The sequence below is a fragment of the Malaya genurostris genome, chromosome 1 (genome assembly GCF_030247185.1).
Source record: "Malaya genurostris strain Urasoe2022 chromosome 1, Malgen_1.1, whole genome shotgun sequence".
Lineage (NCBI taxonomy): Eukaryota > Metazoa > Arthropoda > Insecta > Diptera > Culicidae > Malaya > Malaya genurostris.
The window spans coordinates 18,309,808-18,332,412 of NC_080570.1; the positions used below are offsets into that span (position 1 = coordinate 18,309,808).

Here is a 22,605-nt window from a genome sequence, read left to right on the forward strand (position 1 = left end):
CGTGGAGCAAGCATTGAGTTCAAAACCTGTTCGAATTCCTTGACCTACCGGCAACCGACTCCTTTCCTAAAATAAATCCTAAATCCTTTCCTAAAATATTTCAAATGTTAAACTGGCCGACTACCATCTTAGATTTTGAAACGATCTCGCCTTCCAGCATCTACTCCACAAATCCGTTTCATAAATGTATAGAATATAATGGTTTTAACGAAATATCGGTCAACCGGAAGTCGCCATCTTGGATTTTAAGATGAGCTTCTGCATCGTTTTACGGCAATCACTCACCGAATCCGCTCAGAAAATAGTCATATTGTAAGGGTTCTAGAATATCGATTAACCGGAAGTCGCCATCTTGGATGACCTCAAACATCGTTTTCTGACATCTCATAATCCAATCTGATCCCAGAATGTAAATATTGTGAGTTTTCAAGGAATATGAACTAACCGGAAGTCTCCATCTTGGATTTTAAAATGTTCTCGAACATCGTTTTCTGACATCTCATAATCCAATGTGATCCCAGAATGTAAATATTGTAAGTTTTCAAGGAATACCAAATTGACCGGAAGTCGCCATCTTGGATTTTTTACCTCATAATCGTTTTCTAACAATTACTCATCAATTTTGTTCCCAAAATTCTCATATTGTAAGTTTTCAAGATATATTGGTCAACCGGAAGTCGCCATCTTGTATTTTAAAATGAGCTTCTGCATCGTTTTACGGCAATCACTCACCAAATCCGCTCAGAAAATAGTCATATTGTAAGGGTTCTAGAACATCGGTCAACCGGAAGTCGCCTTCTTGGATTTTAAAATCGATTAACCGGAAGTCGCCATCTTGGATTTTGAAATGACCTCAAACATCGTTTTCTGACAACTCGTAATCCAATCTGATCCCAGAATGTAAATATTGTGAGTTTTCAAGGAATACAAAATCGACCGGAAGTCGATTTTTAAATTATCTCAAACAGCATATTTCGGTAACCAAATTTTCATCATTCTCATAATTTTTGTTTCGAAAATGCTCATATTTTAAGGAATATGTTTTAGATTATTTAGAGAATATCGTAGAACCGGAAGCCGCCGCCATCTTGGACTATAAAATTATTCTTGTATCTACCCACATTTTTTCGATTTTCCAGCAATATCGATCAACCGGAAGTCACCATCTTGGAATTTTAAACTACCTCTAATATTGTTTTCCGGAATGTACCTATCAAGTTCGTTTCGAATTTCAAAGAATACCGTAAAACCGGAAGTCTCCATCTTGGATTTTGAAAACGAGCTTCTACATCGTTTTACGGCAATCACTCACCGAATCCGCTCAGAAAATAGAAAATAGTCATATTGTATGCATTTTAGAATATCGTACAATTCGGAAGTCGCCATCTTGAGTTTCGAAGCGACCTCAAACATCGATTTTTGGCATCTCATAATCCAATCTGATCCCAGAATGTGAATAATGTAAGTTTTCAAAGAATATCAACTAACCGGAAGTGGCCATCTTGGATTTCGAAAGGACCCTAAAAATCGTTTTCTAGCAATCACTCATCAATCTTGAATTTTTAAAATGCTCTCGAACATTGTCTTCTACTCATCAAACTCGATCCGAAAATACCCGCGTGGGAATTCTGAAGCTATCTCTAACATCGTTTTCTTGTATCTACTCATCAAATCTGTTCCGAAAATAATCGTATAGCATCAGGGTTTTCCACGGAATATCGATTTACCGGAAAAAAAATCCAAAACAAGATATCACAAAAGCTGGACGTTTCATGTAATTCTAAGACATTTGGCATCAAATTTTTTGTTTCGACTTCGGAAATCTCAAAATTCGACTTTTTCAAGAAAATTTTTTTATCAAACAAAATTTCGTGTGGACATTAGATTTCGACGTTTCAGACAATTCTAAGACTCAAAAAAAATTCAATTTTGAAAATTTCATGCAATTAACGACACACAAATTTAAAGCAACTAAATATAAAAATCCATTTCAATATGTTTGTTACAAAATCTTGATATTCCACAAACTATTTATAGTAAATTTATATAAAATTCAGATACGTTTGTTAATAACATCTGATCAAATTATGCTTGGAGTTGTAAATCACGTTCAAAACTTCTTTACTTTTTTTACTTTACTTTTAAATTGAAATTCGACAGGACCAGCCTAGAGGCCGTGTGAAATCCGGCGGCAAAAAAATGTAGCCAAAAGTAGATCCACTGGGTTTCTGCTTCCCTGTCGTAAAACGGCCACAATTGCAGGAGTTTCAATTTTCCTACTTTCAGTTATCAGATCACTTGATTCAACAGAGGGCTTATATTTCTTCTGTAGAACAGTCTAAAATCTGGAAGAAGTAGTGAAAAATTTATGATTTGGCAGGGCATTTGCAGCTGTGGCAAATAAAAACGAAAGTTTTCGTTACAAACAAGACAGTGACATCGGAACTATACCAAAAAGAGTGTCTACAAGAACGATTTTTGCTTTCATTCGATCCCACGACCATCCCGTAATGTTGGCAAGATTTGGCAAGCTGTCATTAAAGCAAAGTCGTTCACGAATGGTATGCAGAGAAAGGGGTCCAGTTTGTTCCGAAAAACCTTAACCCATCCAACTGCCCCCAGTTCCGCCCTATTGAGAAATACTGGGCAATCACGAAGAGGAGACTCAAGGCAAAGGGAAAGGTTGTCAAAGACATCAATCAGATGACGACCTGGTGGAATAAGATAGCTAAAACGATGGACGAAGAAGGTGTGCGCCGCCTAATGAGCCGTGTTACAGGAAAAATTCGCGAATTCCTTCGAAACCGTGACGAATAATTTTATCCGTGTTTTTTTATAAAAGTATGAAGAAAACGCTACATTTGCATAAAAAAGATCTTGAATTCCAAAAATAAATAACTGAAATACAGGCTATTGTCTTTGTTCCAATTCTATCTGAAGCAAGCTTTAAATTGTGGTGAGCTCAATTCATACACGTTCCCGATCGCTTATTCGAATGTGGTGATTCGTTAACGAAACTTTCCTTGAAAGTGTTCCGCGCAGTTGTTTGTAGTTTTCATCTTTTCACATGCTTATTTTAACGTTTGCATTAAAAAAAATTGACTTTTGCCGGATGGTGATAAAAAAAAGCGAGGTCAGATGATTGCTTTTGATAAGGAAGGTAACTAACGATATTTAACATAAAACAATTCAAACATTCGCCATGGCGGACAAAAGCATGCATGTTTTTGAGTTCTTTCTTCGTTTTATGTATGAATTCCTTCTCAGTTTTCGTGACAAAATTGCTGGAACTTATATCTTTCGCTTCAGGTTAACCCAGAAATTCTCAATGGAATGTAGCCGACTTGGGTACCACATCGAAGATTTAGCCGCTCCATCTCCGATCGCTTCGAGTAGTGGGCCGACGCCAGATCCGGCCAAAACACCCGCATCTTCGCCCTTATGGTGTTTCTTGAAGAACGGGTATTTCGTACTATAAATTTCCTCATCCACAAACAGTTCGTAGCGAAGCAAAGAGCGGCTTTGACATACCCTTCCGCTTCCGGACATGTATGTTCATATTTTTTACTGTTTAGCCGGTTGCACCCTCGGTCTTCCTCTGCAGCTTTTATTTGGGCCTCTTCTTGTCGCTCAGGGTCGTCTAATATTGTCTAATAGTGCCAAGATATCCGGGACAAGCGAATCCGGCGTCCACAAAGTTCCACACGAAGTTTTCGTTTTCATTAAACGTACACACTTCTGAACGGAGTTGTTTCACACTATTTGTTCCATCACGGTTACGGTTCGACTGATAGAGCTGTCAAATTTTGTCTGCTGGCTAATGGGTTACTATGATTGATGCTGTATGGGTAGTTTAGTCAGTGCTTATTAGTCTTCTTATTAAATATTTTGTTTCAATTTTTTGTTTAGTGTTTCTATGATCCGGGAGAAATACGAATTATATGGTCAAAGTAGGTCACGGACCCTTCGAATGGCCAAGTTTGAATTCTTCTTCAGAGGTCTTGGTTGTCTTAGATATTTTTGATTGAAAATAGTTGAGCTGTCAAGGTATCTAGACCTTTGATAACCAGATATGAGATAGAAGATTAGGACAAGACAAGTTCAAAATTTGTCGTGGAACTGTTAGGATGGGAGTAGCTTCAGAGCACGATTTATTGCAAAAATAATCAAATATTAATTGAAATAAGCTAACTATTGTCGTATTGTATCATTATCGTTAACTAATTGACGTTAAATTAACATAACTGCATATTTCCCGGGTTGACGGTTCAATGCATAGGACGCTGGTCTTACAAGCCAGTTGTCGTATGTTCGAGCCCCGACCTGGAAGGATTCTTAGTGTCAGTAGGATCCATAGTACTAGCCATGCAATGATTCTGTACACTAAGAATCGGCTGCGAAGTCTGTTGAAACAGAAAGGCCAAATTCCACAAAAGGAATGTAATGCCAGGACTTTGCTTTGCTTTGCTTTGCATATTTCTCTCTCGGTGACCGGCTGCCTAGAGATTGGGAAACAAAATCTATAAGCTTTTAAAACTAACATTTAGTTAGTAATCTACCAATGCATTTCGAGAATTGGACGCCTATTATAAATGAGCTGTCATTTCCACTTGTGTAAATTGTTCTTAAAAATAATTGTCTTTGATATCACACTTCGATGTACGATTGGTAATTCGATTGGTTTCAAGAATTTGAACTGTATCTGACGTATGTCACTTCAAATTCAAGTGTGTTATTTTCATAATCAATCATGTGAGGACTGGCGAGCTCCATACAAAATAGGTGCGAAATATCTCTAGTTTTCAGATCACGATAAATAAACTCATTTCAGTTTTACTAGTATCTAGTATCCGGTTTTCGGTGCCGGCAGTACCAAAAACCTGGTGATCAGACACTTTCAATTAGTATCCGAAAATAGCGGTAAAAACTCCAAAATGGAATACATTTCACTTCTTCTGAGACGGCAAACCCGGTTTTCATAAACTCATACTCATACTCAAATTAACAGGACTTATTACCCCAATCAAAAGTGCTGAATTTCATCTCAGTTCGACTGCCGGTTTTGGAACTGAAAAATGCATCATTATACCTCTAGGTGGATTAAAACAGGATTATATTCAAAGTTTCGATGCTGAATTGTTTTTGCATTTCTCTATAGACAGATATTAGAATTTTTGGAAAACCTGACTTTCTTCAGATCTACACAGACACAATAATGCGTATTTCCCCGCACAATAAGCTCCTTACTGGACCAATCTCCAAGTCAAACAAAACCTAAAAAATCGCTTTTACACTCGTTTTTTCTCACAAGAGTATCAACGATTTACTCTAGGACTTAAAAAGCTAACAAAAGAAATCTAAGAAATCGGGCGAACCTCACATACTAGAACACAATAACATTTTCAATACCATTTGCATTGCAGACGGACATAAAATTCTCACGGACACGGACGAATCGAACACACCACCACCAGCTTCATTGCATTACATTGATTTGTATTATTTTTAGTAAACATGTGGTCGCGTTTTTTACATGTTTTGGAATTGATAAAAATATGTGACCGGCGAATTTACTAGATTTGTAAACCCTAATAACAGTTGCTTCGAACAACAAACCATTGTTAAGATTAGCGAATCAGATCGACAGAAATCATCGGCGTTGGGGACCTTCTATGATCAAGGCCAGCTACCTTTTTACTGCATCCGTCGTACAGTAAAAGAGATTGAAGTTTTACTAGAAGAGCTAATGCATCGCGGTTCAAAACTGTGCTCAAAACACAACTAAACAAAACTAGTAGTTCAATGTCCATACAATTACAACAGCCGAACGAAACTAAAGGTTTTGCCGTCGAAAAACTATAATGAGTATGTTGTCAACTATCAAAACAATGAATGAAAAATCTGAGCTTATTATTCCTTCGAATATTAACGAATATTACGATCGAGAACTACAGACCCATCTCCAGCATCTACATGTGTTGCAGTTTATTAGTTGCACCCAATTGACTTCTCATCCACAAGATACACTGTTCAAGGGGGACTAATTTGAAGTTCAAATAATGAAAACACGCTTTGCAATTTAGATTTCGATACTGTTCTTTCCATTTATCACATAGTACACTCTATTCCGGTGAAATGAAAACTTCGAAGGCAATGCACGTTACATCCTCTCCGCTGTCACCGGCTAGGCCGACCTCGATCTGCACGGTGACGTTCGAAATCGGAACCGGATCGCCCTCGTAATCCAGGGTGTAATCGAACTCCTGACCGATCGAAACCGGACAAGTGCCGGGGGCTGTTCCAGTTTCACACGCATCCTTCAGGTCGTCCGGTATCGGGAACGGTATCTCGAGACCGGCAGCACGGATGGAGATGTGGGCCGTCAACGTGTCGGTATTTTGCTCACTAACGATGCCATTGGCAAAGGCGACTATCGGAGCCCCGACGGGGATGGTGCACGGTGAGGCGGTACAACCGTTGACCTCTCCGTATGCCGGCATGGGAGCTCCATTGGGGCCTAACGATCACGAGACGTTTTTTGGTCGGATGAGAAGTGGTATCAATTTTTGGACCAATCACAATCAATACTTACATGCGCGGGGGAAAGTAGTCTGGGCGAGCAGAAGAGCCGGCACCAACGCCGATATCAACAGAAACTTGAACATCGTTAGGTCACACTTGTTGTTTTTTCGAAATTGAAGTGCTTCCGAAAAGGCTTGGTATTTATATACGAGACCCCTAGCGATTAGACTTTATCTTAAGCTTTTTTCAGGTTGCTTTGCAAAGTCATCAACAAGATAGAATCTTGAATACCTAATTAAAACCTGAGATTAGATACCAGTTTAATCTCCCTCTCTCGGCATGAATTTGTTAGGTTCATGTGAACGTACATCGTTTAGGAAAAGGCGCCATCTGTTAGAAAACATTAGAATTAAATCCGAGTATTCGTAGGGTACATATATCCGATCGAATGCAACATAAAATTAAAAAAAGTACTTATAAATTGATTTCGTTTTACTTCAATTTGAGTTTGCTTTAATCTTACCCATTGTTGTAAAAGTTTGGCAAGGTCAAAGATTCGAACATTTGAAGTCTCAAATATTCAAAGGTCTGAAGATTCGAAGATCCGAATGTCAGATTAGAAGATTAGAAGGTTTGATGATGAAAAGAGTAGAAGATTGGAAAATTTTTAAATTAGAAGAACCAGAAGATAAGAAATTTAGAAAATGAGGTAAGAAAATTAGATGATTAAAAGACCAGAAGATTAGAAGATCAAAAGATTAGAAAAATAGATGAATGGAATGTTAGAATATTTAAAGAACTGAGGATTAAAAAAGTAGAAGAGTACCAGTTTTAGAGACTGGAATATTTGAAAATCAGAAGATTTAAAGATTGATTGCATAATTTTTTTAAACCTCGACTTTAACCATCGGGTCTTTCGCCTAAGAAAGAATTTTAATATTTATAGAGTAGAAGACTAGAAGATAAGAAAATTGGAAAATGAGAGAGTTAGATAATTAGCAAACCAGAAGATTAGAAAATTATGAGAACAGAATATAAGAAAATTATAAAATTAATAGACCGGAAGATTAGAAAATGAGGAGGAGAAAACATTAGAAGATTAGAAGACCAGAAGATTAGAAGATAAGAAGATGAGAACGTGCAAAAATTAGAAGATTAAATAATCAGAAGAATTGAAGATTAAAAGAGTAGAGTATTAGAAGATTAAGAGATTTGAAGATTAGAAGACTTAAAGATTGATTGATTGTAAGTTTTTCTAACCTGGACTTTAACCATGTGGTCTTTCGCCGGGGGAGAGATTTTAAGATTTATAAGGAGAAGATTAGAAATTTAGAAAATGGTAAGGTGAAAAAATTAGAAGAATAAAAAAACCAGAAGTATAGAAACTGAGAAAATTAAAAGATTAGAAGGCGAGGAAATAAGATTAGAAAATCAGAAAATTTGAAAATTAGAAGATTAAAAATCAGACTATTTAGAAGATTAGAAGATTTAGGGATAAGAAAATTTTAAAATTAAAAGATACAAAGAAGTTAAGAAAATGACAAGGTGAGAAAATTAGAAATTAAAAAATTAGAATTAGAAAATTAGAAGAATAGAAAACCAGAAGAATAAAATTATAAAAAATTCGAAGATTAAAACATTATTAGATTTGGAAATGTGAAGATGAGAAAATTAGAAGATTTGAAGATTGATCGATTGTAAGTTTATACAATCTCGATTTAAACCATGTTGTCTTTCGACAAGTAAGGGATTCGAAGATTTATAGAATAGAATATTATAAGACTAGATGAATAGCAATATAGAAACTGAAAATGTAAGAAAATAAGAAGATTATAAAACCAGAAGATAAGAAGATAAGATAAAGAAATTAGAAGATTAAAAGCTGAGAAAATGAGAAAATTAGAAGATTGAAAGGTAAGAAAATTAGAAGACCAGAGGATTTGGAGACGAGGAGATGAGAAAATTAAAAGATTAGAAGAATAGAATATGAGAAGATTTAGAGATTAGGAAATTTGAAAATTAGATCATTTGAAAATTTTAAGATGAGAATGATTAGAAGATTGATTGATTGTAAGTTAACTTCGACTTCAACCATGTGGTCTTATGTCGAGGGAGAGATTTGAATATTTACAGCGTAGTATATAAGAAGACTAAAAGATTAGAAGATGAGAAAATAGAATAAAAGAACAGAAAAACAAGACTAGAAGAATGGAATAGAATTATATAGGAAAGGAAGAATAGATGAGCAGAAGAATAGAAAAATAGAAAAAAGAACAGTAGAATTGCATAAATAATAAAATAGAAGAATATAAGAATTGAAAAATAGAAAAAAAGAAAATCGAAGAATAGTAGAATAGAAGAATAAAAAAATAGAAGAATAGAAAAACTGAAGAGTAGAAGAATAGAAGAATAGAGAAATAGAAGATTAAAAGAATGGAAGAATAGAATAGAATGATAGAAGAATAGAATAGAGGAATAGAAAAATATAAGAATATATGAATGGAATAATAGGATAATAGAAGAATATAAGAATGAAATAACAGAAGAATAGACGAGTAAAATAATGGAAGAATAGAAGAATAAAAGAATGGAAGAATAGAATGAAAGAAAAATAGAATAAAAGATTAAAAGAATAAATTAATGAAAGAATGAAAAAATAAAAGAATAAATGAATAAAAGAATATGAGAACAAAAGAATAAACGAATAAAAGAATAAAAGAATAAGAGAATAAAGGAATAAAAGAATAAGAATAAAACAATAAAACATTAAAAGAATGAAAGAATGAAAGAATAAGAGAATAAAAGAATAAAAGAACAAAAGAATAAGAGAACAAAATAAATAAATAAATAAAAGGATGAAAGAATAGAAAAATAAAAGAATAAAGAAATAAAAGAACTGATGAATAGAATAATAAAAGAATAAAAAAATAAAAGGATAAAAGAATGAAAAAATAGAAGAATAGAAAAATAAAAGAATAGAAGATTAGAAGAATTAACAAAATAAAAAAAAAGAATAAAGGAATAAAAGAATGAAAAAATAGAAGAAAAAAAATCAAAGAATAGAAGATTGGAATGTTAGAATACTAGAAGATTTATAACATTAAAGCTCAAAAGTTCTTCTAGATTTAGATTCAGAGAGAGTTTTAGAAGACCAGAAGATAAGAAATTTAGAAAACTAGAAGATGACAAAATTAGATCATTAGAGAACCAGAAGATCAGAAGATTGAGAGATGAGAAGGTGAAAAAAGCTTCAAGCATTAGCAGAAGAGTAGCATATTGAGAGATTAGAAAATTTGAGAATTGGAAGATTTGAAAATTTGAAGATGAGAAGATTGAAAGATTGATTGATAGTTTTTAAACCTCGTCTTTAAAAAAGTGATCTTTCGCCGAAGAAGGAATTTGAATATTTATAGAATAGATTCGGACAGTAAATGGCAAACGACCTTTGCCTTTACTTTCTGACATATCAGAGACTCGGATAACTCGTATCGCTAAGATGCCTAAGTTCGACTCCTCTGGTAGAAGGTAAAAGTTTAGATACGAGAAGCCTTCTGCTTACTTAAATGACCCTTGTCACGTCTCACTTTTCCGCACTTTATTCTTCACATCCTTGCTCTTCCTTGAGTACTATGGCTCTATGATTTCATATTCTTTTTCCTCTTATAATCTCTAGTTAGTTTGATATCGTTAAAAAACCGAAAAAAATAGAATAGAAGATTAGAAAATTAGAAATCTAGAAAATGAGAAGGAATAAAATTAGAGGATTAGAAAACCAGAAGATTAGAAGACGAGAAGGTGAGAAAATTAGAAGATTACAAGGTGAGAAAATTAAAAGACCAGAAGATTTGAAGAAGGAGAAAAAATTAGAAGGGAATCAATCAGAAGATTAGGAGATGAGAACGTTAGAAAATTAGAAAACCAGAAGACTAGAAGATTAGAAGCTGAGAAAGTGGGAAAATGAGAAGATAATTAGATTAGAAAATTTAAAAGTCGTTTAAAAGATTATAAGGTTTGAAGATTTGTGGATTTGAATATAAGAAGATGGGAAGTTTTGAAGATTTATATACTCGAAGTTTTCACCATTAGAAGATTGGACAATTAGACATTTAGACGTTCAATTGGACGATTAAATAGGAAAATTAGTAGATTGGCAGAGTGAACGACTGAAAGATTTCAAAGATAAAAGATTGGAAGAATCTACAGTGAGAAGATTAAAAAATCGAAAACCTTTAAGATTGGAACGATTGGATTAGGAAAAAAATAGCGGAGAGACAGACCGGAGTGGAAACTTGAAAGATTGGAAAATCAAAAGTAAACAAAATGGTAGGTGCAATGCAATTCGGAACGCGGAATGCGCTTAGTTATTACTATCAGCAGTTTGATACAGAATTACACTTCGAACTGCGTCCTCATCCACCGTACAGTCCGGATTTGGCCCTCAGTGACTACTAGCTACTTACTGATCTCGAGAAAAAGGCTAACTGGTTAGAAATTCAACTCAAATGAAAAAGGAATTGCTGAATGTTAAGTTTATTTTGAAGCAAAAGACAAATCCTTCTACAAGAACAGAATCGAGAAGTTAGAGAAGCGTAGGAATGTTGGTTGAAAAATACTCAAAATGTACTATTTTTCTGGTAACGTGTTTTGGTCAGGTGATTACAGATATCGAAGCGCAGACCGGTGCACGACTATAAACAAAAAAATGATCACATCGTATAGCGATAGGTGCAATACAGAAGCTTATCGCCGATAAACGCCGATTTGTTTTTTTTTTTTTGCAAATTCGGAAGCATTGGTAAACCAAGAAACTTTATTTCTAGATCAGCATTAGTGGTGGGGGTTTCCTACAGTGCAATAATTTATTGGGCAATGAAAGGAAAGGTTGCATGGAACCACATATTCACGGGTAATTTCCGTTGTTTAAATTCGATTGTACACCAATCCAGGCACAAGTTGGTGGAAAGATTAACAGAATAAATTGTGGGATTTTCCAAGATACAAAATATGCACATTAATATGACCCGGGTTTTTCAAATCGTGTTAGAACCAATTTGACAGTTCGTTCCACTTTGAGCAACCATATCTCAGAAACAACTCGATATTTTTACATAAAATTTACACTATAGTCAAAATAATAAATAGGAAATTTTTTTCTTTAGAAGAATTCAACTTGCAAAACTTCTCCATTCACTAGAGATGCTATACCGTATAAAAACATGATACTTTGATAGTCTGCAAAGACATCCTTGAGTAGACTGGGATTCAGTGGGTCACTCTTGAATTGGCTTTAATCATATCTACCTGGTTGACGAAATAAAAATAGGAGGCTGTACTACTTCACCATTTTGCTGTTGCCTTCCGGAGCCGTTCTCAAGGAAGTCATCTTGGACCGTTCGTATTTTTACTTTTTCTCAACGATCTTAACGATTAAGTGTATGAAACTATCCTTCGCTAATGATTTCAAACTATTTCATGTTATCAAACTTGTTGACTTTATTAGCCACTAAGCAGCAAAGCATCTGCTAGGTAAATGTATTTTCTGTGAACTGAATGCAAATGAAAAAATATCTTATGCGACTGTGCTGACCGACCTCGCTTCCTCTCGTTCTGACCTAACTGAGCCGAAGAAACCTAGCTTTGAGGGGCAAACGTGGCGGTTATAGTTTTTTAAACGAGAGGCCACCGCTTCTGACTAAATATTATTGCTGAGTAGCTGGATTCTATAGTTTTCCAATTATTAATGTAATGTATTTGAAATTAACCTTTCGGCGAAACGACTTTCAGCGAAACGGCATTCGGCGAAACGACCCGCTTCCTCCCAATCACTGTTTCATCTTTCATGTAATGTTTTTCATTCATTCATTTGAATGATAGGATATTGTTGATACAAAAAATGAAGAGGTTTTATGCCTGCTGGAGAGCAAGCTTCAGTGGGAGCAAGTTGCTCCCGAATGAACAAATAAACCGGCTTCGGCTGAAGCTCTGGGAGTACCGAAAGAAGTGGTCGAACTCACTCATTCTTTTAAGAGACGGCTTAACCGATTTTCACAAATAGAGATTTGAAGGAAAGGCTGCACTTGAATTCTATCCACATCCGACTTTCAGATCAGAAATTACAGAAGGAATTGAAAATTTTCAAATTTCAAGTAAACGTTTTTGTTTTCTTTCTAGGGTCAAAGAAAAATATTGATAAGGGGAAAACATAATTACTACCCTGAATTTGCTCTGTACTCCTCCGGTTGCCAAAAAATTTCACTTTTACAGCTGCAAGAATGTATATATTCCTTTTTTATGCTAGAACACATAACCTATTCTATTAGCTTTACGTTTCGTTTTCGACTCGTCAGTGCATAACAGTTTATGGTGAACTGTTATGCCACCTAGCAGTTCAATATCAGCGCCTAAGTCTAATCTAAAAGGAACCTTTCTTTTTTTTGAAACTGTTATTTATTTCCACTTCATTATTTACCGCTAAAAATGATTGATTGGTTATACTGGTTGATCTGGGCAGCAGGCTGCCGAGAAAACATTATAAATTTGTCAAAGTCAAGTGTTTTCCTACTAGTTATTAAATATACCGATCTATGTTATCTCTGGTATTAACATTGTAAGATCAATGGATCTTCGCAATAGTTTTCACCTAATTCATAATACCAAATAAAACGTTTTCTCAGAAGCTAGTCGGAAACTGATTAGAGATCATATTATCGAAAAATGATGAGAAAATATTTTTAACTGAAGGAAAAAAGAAACTCCTGCCTATTGTCGCCTATTACAACATGGAAGCAGGAACCCAGTGGATCTCTATTATTGGTTAAGTTTTTTATCCATCGGATTTCACACGGCATCTAGGCTGGTCTTGTCCGGAGAAAGATAATATGTACTATCAATCAATCTCCTCAAGTTATGTATTTTATCATCTAAACTGTTAGCGATAGGGTTCTAAATGTAAAATGGGTCAACTGTCAAACTTCTGCTGGTTACTACACTCAGTTCCATTTCAGAATAACCCAACTTGTTTTTCTTCTTTGAGACACCCTTCCGGTCATAACTGAACATAAGAATATAAGAATATAAGAATAAAAGAATAAAATAATAAAAGAATAAACAATAAACGTATAACAGAATCAAAGGAAAAAAAAAGATAAAAGAATAGAAGAATAAGAGAATAAAACAAGAGAACTAAAATAAAGGAATAGAAGAATAAAAGAATAAAAAATAACAGAATAAAAGAATAAAAGAACAAAAGATTAAAATAATAAAAGAATAAAATAATAAAAGAATAAAATAATAATAGAGTAAAAAATAAACAAATAACAGAATTTAAGGAAAAAAAAGAATAAAAGAATAGAAGAATAAAAGAATTAAAGAAAAGAATAAAAAAATAAAGGAATAGAAGAATAAAAGAATAAAAAATAACAGAGTAAAAGTATAAAAGAATAAAAAATCAAACAAATAATAGAATAAAAGAATAGAAGATTAGAAAAATAAATGAATAAAAGAATAAAGAAATAAAAGAACGAAAAAATAGAAGAAGAAAATTTTAAAATTGAATTTTGTGATTTGAAGCTGATAAGATTAGAAGATGATAAGTGTTGATTGATTGTAAGATTTGATGATGAAAAGAGTAGAAGATTAGAAAATTTTAAATTTTAAAGATTTGTAGATTTGAAGATGAGAAGACTACAAGACTTGAAGATTGATTGATTTGTAAGTTTAAATCGGCGAGGGAGGAATTTGAAGATTTATATAGTAAAAGATTAGAAGACCTGACCTCCCGAATTCACCCGTTGATTTTAAGTAACGATAGAAGGTTTAAGTTCCTATTCCAAATTAAAAAGGACGACTTAACTTAAAATTTGAAAACAGAATGAACAAGCAAATTGCACTAAGATATTAACTCAAAAAAACGTGAAACATTTTCAATGCAAGCATTGCTAACGAATCGCTATTCTACATGGCGATAAGGAACGCGGACGAAGTGAACTCACCAGCACCACCACAGATATACTATCTTTAATTGAAGCTCACAAATTAGTTAGTGCGTTGATTTGTTAGTGGATTTTGTTTTACTAGTTTCACTTTATGTTTTTCGAGTTACTCTTACTGATCATCAATTTCGGATTGTAGATCTGAGCAAGCATTAATTCCACCGTTATTTGAAGCATAACAAAATAGAGTTTATTTCCAAGATGCAATCAGTTTGATCATCTGATCAGTTAATGACGGCGTTGAATTTCGCACAACCCAAAGCGACATCGTTGTCGCCGGTCAGGCCGACTTCAATTTCGATGGTAGTTCCACGGGCCGGCACATCGAGACCATCATCGTCGTAAATATAGTTGAAAGCCGTTCCTGCCACGATCGGACAGCCTCCCTCGATGCCAGTGGTGCAGGCATCTTGATACTCCGGTGGCATCTCGTAACCAACGTCCAAACCACCGACACGAACAATGATGTAGGCTTCGGCCGTGGCACTACCGACTGGACTCACGATTCCACTGGCAACCGCTCTCAGGGGTTCTCCGGCAGTCAGCTGACACTCCGAACCGGCACAGTCGTTGACGGTCAGGGTGTCTGGCACCGGAATACCATCTCCACCTGTCAAACAACACAATATTATTTATTAGGGAACCGAAAGAACGGAACGGTAAATGCGGTAATACTTACACGGGGTGAAGTCAACGGCGGCCAGAGCCATGGCCGGTACCAGAGCTGCTACGAGGAGAAACTTGAACATCTTTGCCTACTTGGATCGGTTTTCTGACTCGTCGAAATGTGAAACGTACTTCTTACAACTCAACGCATCCTTTTTATACAATGCAATTTTTTAATTTTAGAACACGCAAACCCAACTGACTGGTGATTAGTAATAGATTAAAATGGAGCCTAATCTTATCATATGGACTACATTATCAGCCCATTGCAAATTAATGCCAATAAATGGTCGAATTTTGTGGGGTGTATACCAGGATGTACAGGTTGCATAAAGCTTTCATGGAGGCCTACCTAGCGATTATCGAAATTGACCTTCTACCTTTATCAGTATGAATGAGCTAGTTGACCATTGCAGTATTCTCCTGGCAACGGAAAATTTTAGTCATTCGATTCAGATTATCTGTCCAAAGTCTGAGCGGCTATAAGTTCCCGTTCAAAGGTTGAACATTCACTGGATAGTCATTAAGGGGTTTCATAGTTTTACGTTTCGTTTTCGAGTCTCCAAAGAAATCGAACTTGGGAATTTTCGGTGCAAAATGTGTAACTGTAAAAAGCAATAACATAACTTTCATTTGTAAAAATATGGAATTGTTTATCAATCTATGATAAAATGTTCAGTAGTGCAGAGAAACATAACCATCACCAATAAGTCTCGCATGCTTTTCGGTTTTGCGAACGACATTGATATTATTTGGCGTTGATCGAAGAGCTGTGGAAGAGGTTTCTGCACCTTTCAAGAGAGAAGCTGCAAGAATAGGGTTGGCCATAAATACCACCAAAACAAAGAATATGGTGTCTGGTCGAGAGCCATGCAACCTCAACGGTGTTGGATCTGAGATGGAAACTGATGACATACGATACGAGGTAGTCATCTTGTATCTTGGAACACTAAAGACTAAAAACCGCTGCCATTTCGCAATGGTTCTGTCAGTTTTTATGGCTGCGTCCTGTTGTTTACACTCTTCTCTAACCACTTGTGCAGTTGTTTATTCGTTTTCATTAGTTTGTTTCGAAATGCGTGGACTTTCAGCAGAACAACGTCGAAAAATTGTGTACAAATGGTGCACAGAAGGCGGACTGTCACTGAGAAAGGTAGCAAAAATGGAAGGAGTAAGTGAAAAAGCCATGCGAAATGTCTTTCAGGATAAACCGAAAACCGAAGGTCCTGCTAACCCTCAGTTGGATAAACGTATACTGAAGGCGTTCGAGCAAAAGAAGGAGGTTTAAGTTCGGGATGTGGCCAAAAAAGTGGGCACTTCAAAGTCAAATGTTCTTCGTGCTAAAGAACGTATGAATCTTCGAACCAATAAGAAGCAGAAATAACCCAAACGTAGTCCGAAACAAGAAGCATCGATCAGGCCGAGGGATCGAAAGCTGTACAATACGATTCTTGCTAGAAATTTGAACTGCATAATCATGGACGACGAAACCTACGTGAAATTCGATTACAAATCCTTGCCGGGACCACAATATTATACGGTGCGAGAAGGGCAAGTGTTAAACCAGTCCGAGACATCGATTGAAGTCGAAAAATTTGGTAAAAAAGCTATGGTCTGGCAAGCGATTTGTAACTGTGGTAAGATTTCGAAACCCTTCATCACAACTGCTTCAATGAACAGCGAAATATACATCAAGTAATGTTTACAAAAACGACTTCTACCCATGATTCGAAGCCACAAGGATCCTGTTGTCTTCTGGCGAGATCTTGCTTCTTGCCACTACTCGAAATCAACGGTAGAATGGTATACTACCAAAAATGTCACTTTCGTTCCAAAAGACATGAATCCACCAAATTGCCCACAACTTCGACGAAGGCAGAATCGAGGCCCAAAACTAGAATCCATGTCCATAATACAGGTCCAGAGTTCGGGACTGGAATCCAAGACTAAATCCAGAATCCGTGTCCAGCGTCAAGGTCGAGCTCCAGGATCCAATTCCAGAATACAGAACCACAATCCGAATGAAGATCAAGATCGAGAGTTTCGACCAGGGTCGAATCAAGATCAAGTCCGGTCTGTAATCCACGATCAAGGCCAAAGTTCTTTTGCATCATCAAGGTTTTTTGTTTAGAATTCCAGTTACAGAATCCAGGTCCAGGTTTGAGATCGAGATCCAGAATTCAAGTCCAAAATCCAGGAGAATCAATGCCCAGATTCTGGTCGTTGTCCAGAATTCCGTTCAACAATTTAGAGTCAGAGTTCAGGTCAACAAGCCAGGTCCGGGTCCCGAAGTCGGTTCTAGAACTAACACCGAGTACTCAAGTTCAGTATCCAGGTCTTGGACTAGAATTCTCGTACAGAGTTCGTGTTCAGGTTCAGAATTCAATTTCAGAATACAGATCCTGGCCTTGAGTTCAGATAAAAAATCTGGGTTCAGAATGTAGGTCCAGAATCCAGGTTCAGGTCCAGCATTCTGGTTAGGAATAAAATCCCCAACCCTGATCCAGAATTCAGATAGAGATTTAAATCCTAAATCCAGGAGAATCAAGGTCAAGATTCTGGTCGATGTCCAGAATTTTGTTCCACAATTTAGATCCTGAGTTCAGGTTCACAAGCCAGGTTCAGGTCCAGAATTCAGTTACGAACTGCGGTGTACAAATTAGGTTCTGAACCCTGAACCTAATTTGTACACCGCAGTTCGTCACTGAATTCTGGCCCTGAACCTGGCTTCCGAAAAAATTCAGATTGAAACTTTGGATTCAAAATGCAATTCCTGCATCCAGATCCATGGGCGAAGCTCGGGTTAAGATCAAGAATCCAAGGATTCAGGTTCAAAACTCAGCTTTAGGTCCAGACTTCATTTCCAGATTCAGAACCTGAACTCTAAATCAGATATTCGGGTTCAACAGCAGGTCATGAAATCAGGTCCAGATCAAGAATATAGGTTCAGATTTAGAACTTGGGTCCAGGATTAAGGTTCAGAACTCACTTCCTGAACCCAGATCTAGAAGTCGGATCCAGAATTCAGAACCATTTGGAACATTGGATTACCACAGATAGACTCGTTTCAATTCTTCAGTCTTGACTTGAAATCCACAGTTCAAACGAATAATTCTGTTCCAGAATTCAGAATCAGGTCCAGAATTACGATCCTGATACAGAAATTATACCAATTCCAGAATGCAGTTCCTGATCAAGGTTCAGAAGTTAGATCCTAGTCCAGAATCTAGATGCAGGTTCAGAATTCGGATTCTGAACTCAGTTTCAGAACTCAATTCCAGAATTCAGATCTAGAAATCGGATCCACGATTCAAAACCATTTCGAACATTAGATCACCATCACGAAAGACTCATTTTAGAAGAAGAACCTGAATTCAATTTTTCAGTCTTGACTCGAAGTCCAGAGTTCAAGCCAATAATTCTGTTTCAGAATTCAGAATCAGGTCCAGAATTATGACCTTGACACAGAAATTATACCCGGATCCAGGCCAAGATTTCAAGTGCAGAGTACAATTCCCGATTTTTTTTCAGAAATTCAAGTCCATATCCAGAATCTAGGTACGGAGTTTAGTTTCAGAATATAAGTACTGGTCCTTAATATTCAGTTCGAAACTCCGAGTTCAAAATGCAATGTGCCATATCGGGGTCAATATCCGAAATCCATGGATTCAGGTTCAGAACTCAAGTGTAGGTCCTGGATACAGATTACGATTCAGAATTCAATTCCAGAATGCAGTTCCTGGTCAAGGATCAGAATTCAGATCCAAGTCCAGAAACTAGATGCAGGTTCAAAATTTGGGTTCTGAACTCAGGTTCAGAACTCAGTTCTTGAACCCAGATCTAGAACACGGGTCCAGGGTCCCACAGCTCTGTTGTAGCGAATTGACAGAAAAGAAAGTTAACATTAGGTTGCACTATAATAACCAAGGATGATGAGGATAACTTAATGGTTTTCATGCGAATTTTTGAAGTTCTAATGTTTTCTTGTTTTGTCTCAGAAATGAACGAAGCGTCTGGTTTTTTTTAGGAAAGTCTGATGAGTCGTCGTCTTTTTGTAAAGCGGGTTAGTCAGTTGCCATAAGGAATCACAAACACATGATGAGCTGTGTGCAATCCGCCGAGAAGCATCGCACACATGTTTTAATAATTACCATCAAGACAGACTCGTTTTAGAAAATTTTCAATTGATCAAATTTGTGAGCAAGAAACAATATATACAAAACGAATCGGTGTCCGAAACCGAACAAATCCTATCAACAGAACTCCTCCGTAGAACAAATTAAGCTCTCGAATTCTAAGGGTGCTTTTAAAAACCACCGTATTTCTATGCAATAACGAAAAAAGATTTATTTCCAAAGTGCATTCCATATTGCTGTGTTTAGTTGATGATAGCATCGAATCTCACGCAACCCAAAGCGGCATCACCGTCACCGGTCAGACCGACTTCAATTTCCACGGTAGTACCACGGGCCGGGACATCCAAACTGTCATCATCCAGAGTGTAGGTGAACGGCGTTCCAGCAACGACCGGGCAGCCTCCTTCGATTCCTGTGACGCAGGCATCTTTTAACTCTTCTGGCAACTCGAAGCCCACGTCCAAGCCACCGACACGTACAATGATGTAGGCTTCGGCCGTGGCACTACCGACAGGACTCACGATTCCACTGGCAACCGCTGTCACAGGTTCTCCGGCAGTCAGCGTACATACCGAACCGGAACAATCGTTGACAGTCAAGGTGTCTGGCACCGGAATACCAGCTCCACCTGTCAAAATATAATAGGAATAGTTATTTGCGAACAGAAGGAACGAAACGGTAAATGCGGTAATACTTACACGAGGTGAAGTCAACGGCGGCCAGAGCCATGGCCGGTACCAGAGCTGCTACGAGGAGAAACTTGAACATCTTGGCCTACTTGGATCGGTTTTCTGAGTCGTCGAAAAGTGAAATGTGATTCTGCTGTCTGTGCAAATCGTATTTATACAGATCGAAGCAATGACATTCGACCAAAATGGCTTATCCGCATGATGGTGATTAGATCTATCTGTACGTCAGCATAATCTTTATAATTACGACCGACGTCCATGGAGCGTATCAATGTGCTACAATAAAGGACAATAAATTGCGCAACTTGCTGCACAAGAGGTCTAAAGTCTTTGCAGATATTAGGTGAAATGGGTTTCTTCAACTCTTATCAGTATCAAATCTCGCGAATTAGCTGGAAACATTCAAACCAATAGGAGGAGTACGTAGTTCCATTGCAGGTGACAGTCTTAGTCATATGTTAATCAACACAGATTATCCGTTCGAGTTCGGATCACAGTTTGAGTCGAACAATTTTGTATTTCGTGCGTCTAATAGAACCGTAAAATGCACTTCATTTGGTATAGAAAGAACCAGGAAAGGTTTCAAAGTCAGCGTTTACTTGAACTTTCACTTCTCTCGACCTCGAATCGGAAAAAAACAGTCAATAATATATGAGTTTTAATATAATTTATTCCATGTTTGAAAAATTATACGAAAATGTTAAAACTTTCGTATTGAGTTAATTAGGGTACTTCATGACTTGTTTCTGTTGACAGTGCATTTGTTTGCTGTCAAGTGTTACATAAGAACATCGGAATTGGAACACCAAAGAAGTGATTAGGAATTGGTACGGTTATCACCTCGCAGGTCACCGCAATTTTATTTGAGGAAAGAAGATCCTGAGTTGGATGAGAATTATTCATTTAACTTTCCGGCTTGTCAAATCGGAATCGAAAAGCTTCGATGAAAAAAAATGGTAGTCAGTTGGAAGAAGCCAAATCTGGTGAATACGGCGGATGGGGTAGAGTAGCAGCTCCCAGTCATGTGCTTGATTGTATCCTGAAACTATCCACAATGATACCTCCCCATAGAAAAGTTGACAAAAACCCTATATATTCGATTACCCATCGATATAGTTAGATCACCTAATATATTTCCAGCTTGATATTATATAAAACAAACATCGATTCACCTAAAGTGAGAAAAATGACTTTCTAACATATTTTCATATAAATATGATTTTTCGGTCAATTCCTTTTATTTATCAAATATCAACTTTGAGTTATTATCGTTTGTTTATTTCACCATCTTCTGGGTAGATCGATCCAGAATTTTGTTCGTCAAGTGGGGTATGGTAGCATAAAATGTTGAACTGTGGATTGGCATAAAGCTTCGGCATCATCGTTTGAATATTTTGGTGATAGCGTCAAATTGAAACTTGAAATGAATATGCAACCCAAAAATAAGTACTCTTCCTTGAATTTCTGATGAGAAACATTTCTAACATCAATGTCAATATTTTATTATGTAAATGCAAATAAATACGAAAAGAAAACCCCGTTCGAAACATTTATGAAAATCATGCAATGCAATCATGAAGTTATGACTCAATATCGTGAAATGATATCGAATAAACAATCTATTTCAAACTAAAGCTATTCGTTCAAAATTGTTGAAACTTTAGACCTTACGAACAATTGAGAAAAATTTGTAAAGACTGTCCCAGAAAGAATGGACGCACTTTGATTTCGCTGTGAATAATTCACAAGTGTTGGATATTCAAATTTTATTTGATATACTGATAATATTAGACTACAACAACAGAATATTATTCTCACCATTTGCTACTTAGCCATTGTAGACTAGCTGGCGCACCTTCTTGTGAACGTTCCTCATTAAATTCCGTACAGACTTCTTGGCGACAAGATTTAACACTTTTTTTCAATCTTTTTCGAACTGTTGAATGGTTTCGGCTGCCGAGACATGTTTCCTAAGATGTGCCTTCGTTAATGCCCAAAATTCCTCAATTGGTCGAAGTTGTGGGCAATTTGGTGGATTCATGTCTTTTGGGACGAAAGTGACATTTTTGGTAGTATACCATTCTACCGTTGATTTCGAGTAGTGGCAAGAAGCAAGATCTGGTCAGAAGACAACAGGATCCTTGTGGCTTCGAATCATGGGTAGAAGAAGTTTCTTTCATGAATATTTCGCTGTCCATTGAAGCAGTGGTGATGAAGGGTTTCGAAATCTTACCGCAGCTACAAATTGCTTGCCAGACCATAATTTTCTTACCAAATTTTTCGGCTTCAATCGATGTCTCGGACTGATTTAACACTTGCCCTTCTCGCACCGTATAATATTGTGGTCCCGGCAAGGATTTGTAATCGAGGTTTACGTAGGTTTCGTCGTCCATGATTATGCAGTTCAAATTTCCAGTAAGAATCGTATTCGAAATAAGAATCTTGTTTCGGACTACGTTTTGGTTGTTTCTGCTTCTTATAGGTTCGAAGATTCAAACGTTCTTTAGCACGAAGAACATTTGATTTCAAAGTGGCCACTTTTTTGGCCACATCCCGAACTGAAACGTCCTTCTTTTGGTTCTTCAGTACACGTTTATCCAG

General features: G+C 36.5%; 3 protein-coding genes across 3 annotated transcripts; all 3 read right to left on the reverse strand.

The window, feature by feature from the left end:
• Positions 1-6,078: 6,078 nt before the first annotated feature.
• Positions 6,079-6,726, reverse strand: LOC131430677 (NPC intracellular cholesterol transporter 2-like). The gene is made up of 2 exons (XM_058595865.1): positions 6,593-6,726; positions 6,079-6,517 (listed from the first exon to the last, which is right to left on the reverse strand). The coding sequence occupies exons 1-2, from the start codon at positions 6,663-6,665 to the stop codon at positions 6,123-6,125; spliced, it is 468 nt and encodes a 155-aa protein (XP_058451848.1). The 5' UTR covers positions 6,666-6,726; the 3' UTR covers positions 6,079-6,122.
• Positions 6,727-14,677: 7,951 nt separating this feature from the next.
• LOC131430752 (uncharacterized) lies at positions 14,678-15,334 on the reverse strand. The gene is made up of 2 exons (XM_058595988.1): positions 15,193-15,334; positions 14,678-15,123 (listed from the first exon to the last, which is right to left on the reverse strand). Exons 1-2 carry the CDS (start codon positions 15,260-15,262, stop codon positions 14,738-14,740), a joined length of 456 nt encoding a protein of 151 aa, XP_058451971.1. The 5' UTR covers positions 15,263-15,334; the 3' UTR covers positions 14,678-14,737.
• A 4,166-nt stretch (positions 15,335-19,500) lies between these two features.
• On the reverse strand, positions 19,501-20,146 carry LOC131434054 (NPC intracellular cholesterol transporter 2-like). The gene is made up of 2 exons (XM_058600705.1): positions 20,014-20,146; positions 19,501-19,943 (listed from the first exon to the last, which is right to left on the reverse strand). Exons 1-2 carry the CDS (start codon positions 20,081-20,083, stop codon positions 19,558-19,560), a joined length of 456 nt encoding a protein of 151 aa, XP_058456688.1. The 5' UTR covers positions 20,084-20,146; the 3' UTR covers positions 19,501-19,557.
• Positions 20,147-22,605: the final 2,459 nt, after the last annotated feature.

What these genes read in the sequence shown, in the direction of transcription:
- LOC131430677 (XM_058595865.1), bottom strand. Translation starts at nt 6,665, where the DNA reads ATGTTCAAGTTTCTGTTGATATCGGCGTTGGTGCCGGCTCTTCTGCTC. An exon ending in GACTACTTTCCCCCGCGCAT is followed by an intron (nt 6,518 to 6,592) that starts GTAAGTATTGAT and finishes CGTGATCGTTAG; the next exon opens with GCCCCAATGGAGCTCCCATG.
- LOC131434054 (XM_058600705.1), bottom strand. Translation starts at nt 20,083, where the DNA reads ATGTTCAAGTTTCTCCTCGTAGCAGCTCTGGTACCGGCCATGGCTCTG. An exon ending in CGCCGTTGACTTCACCTCGT is followed by an intron (nt 19,944 to 20,013) that starts GTAAGTATTACC and finishes ATATTTTGACAG; the next exon opens with GTGGAGCTGGTATTCCGGTG.
- LOC131430752 (XM_058595988.1), bottom strand. Translation starts at nt 15,262, where the DNA reads ATGTTCAAGTTTCTCCTCGTAGCAGCTCTGGTACCGGCCATGGCTCTG. An exon ending in CGCCGTTGACTTCACCCCGT is followed by an intron (nt 15,124 to 15,192) that starts GTAAGTATTACC and finishes GTTGTTTGACAG; the next exon opens with GTGGAGATGGTATTCCGGTG.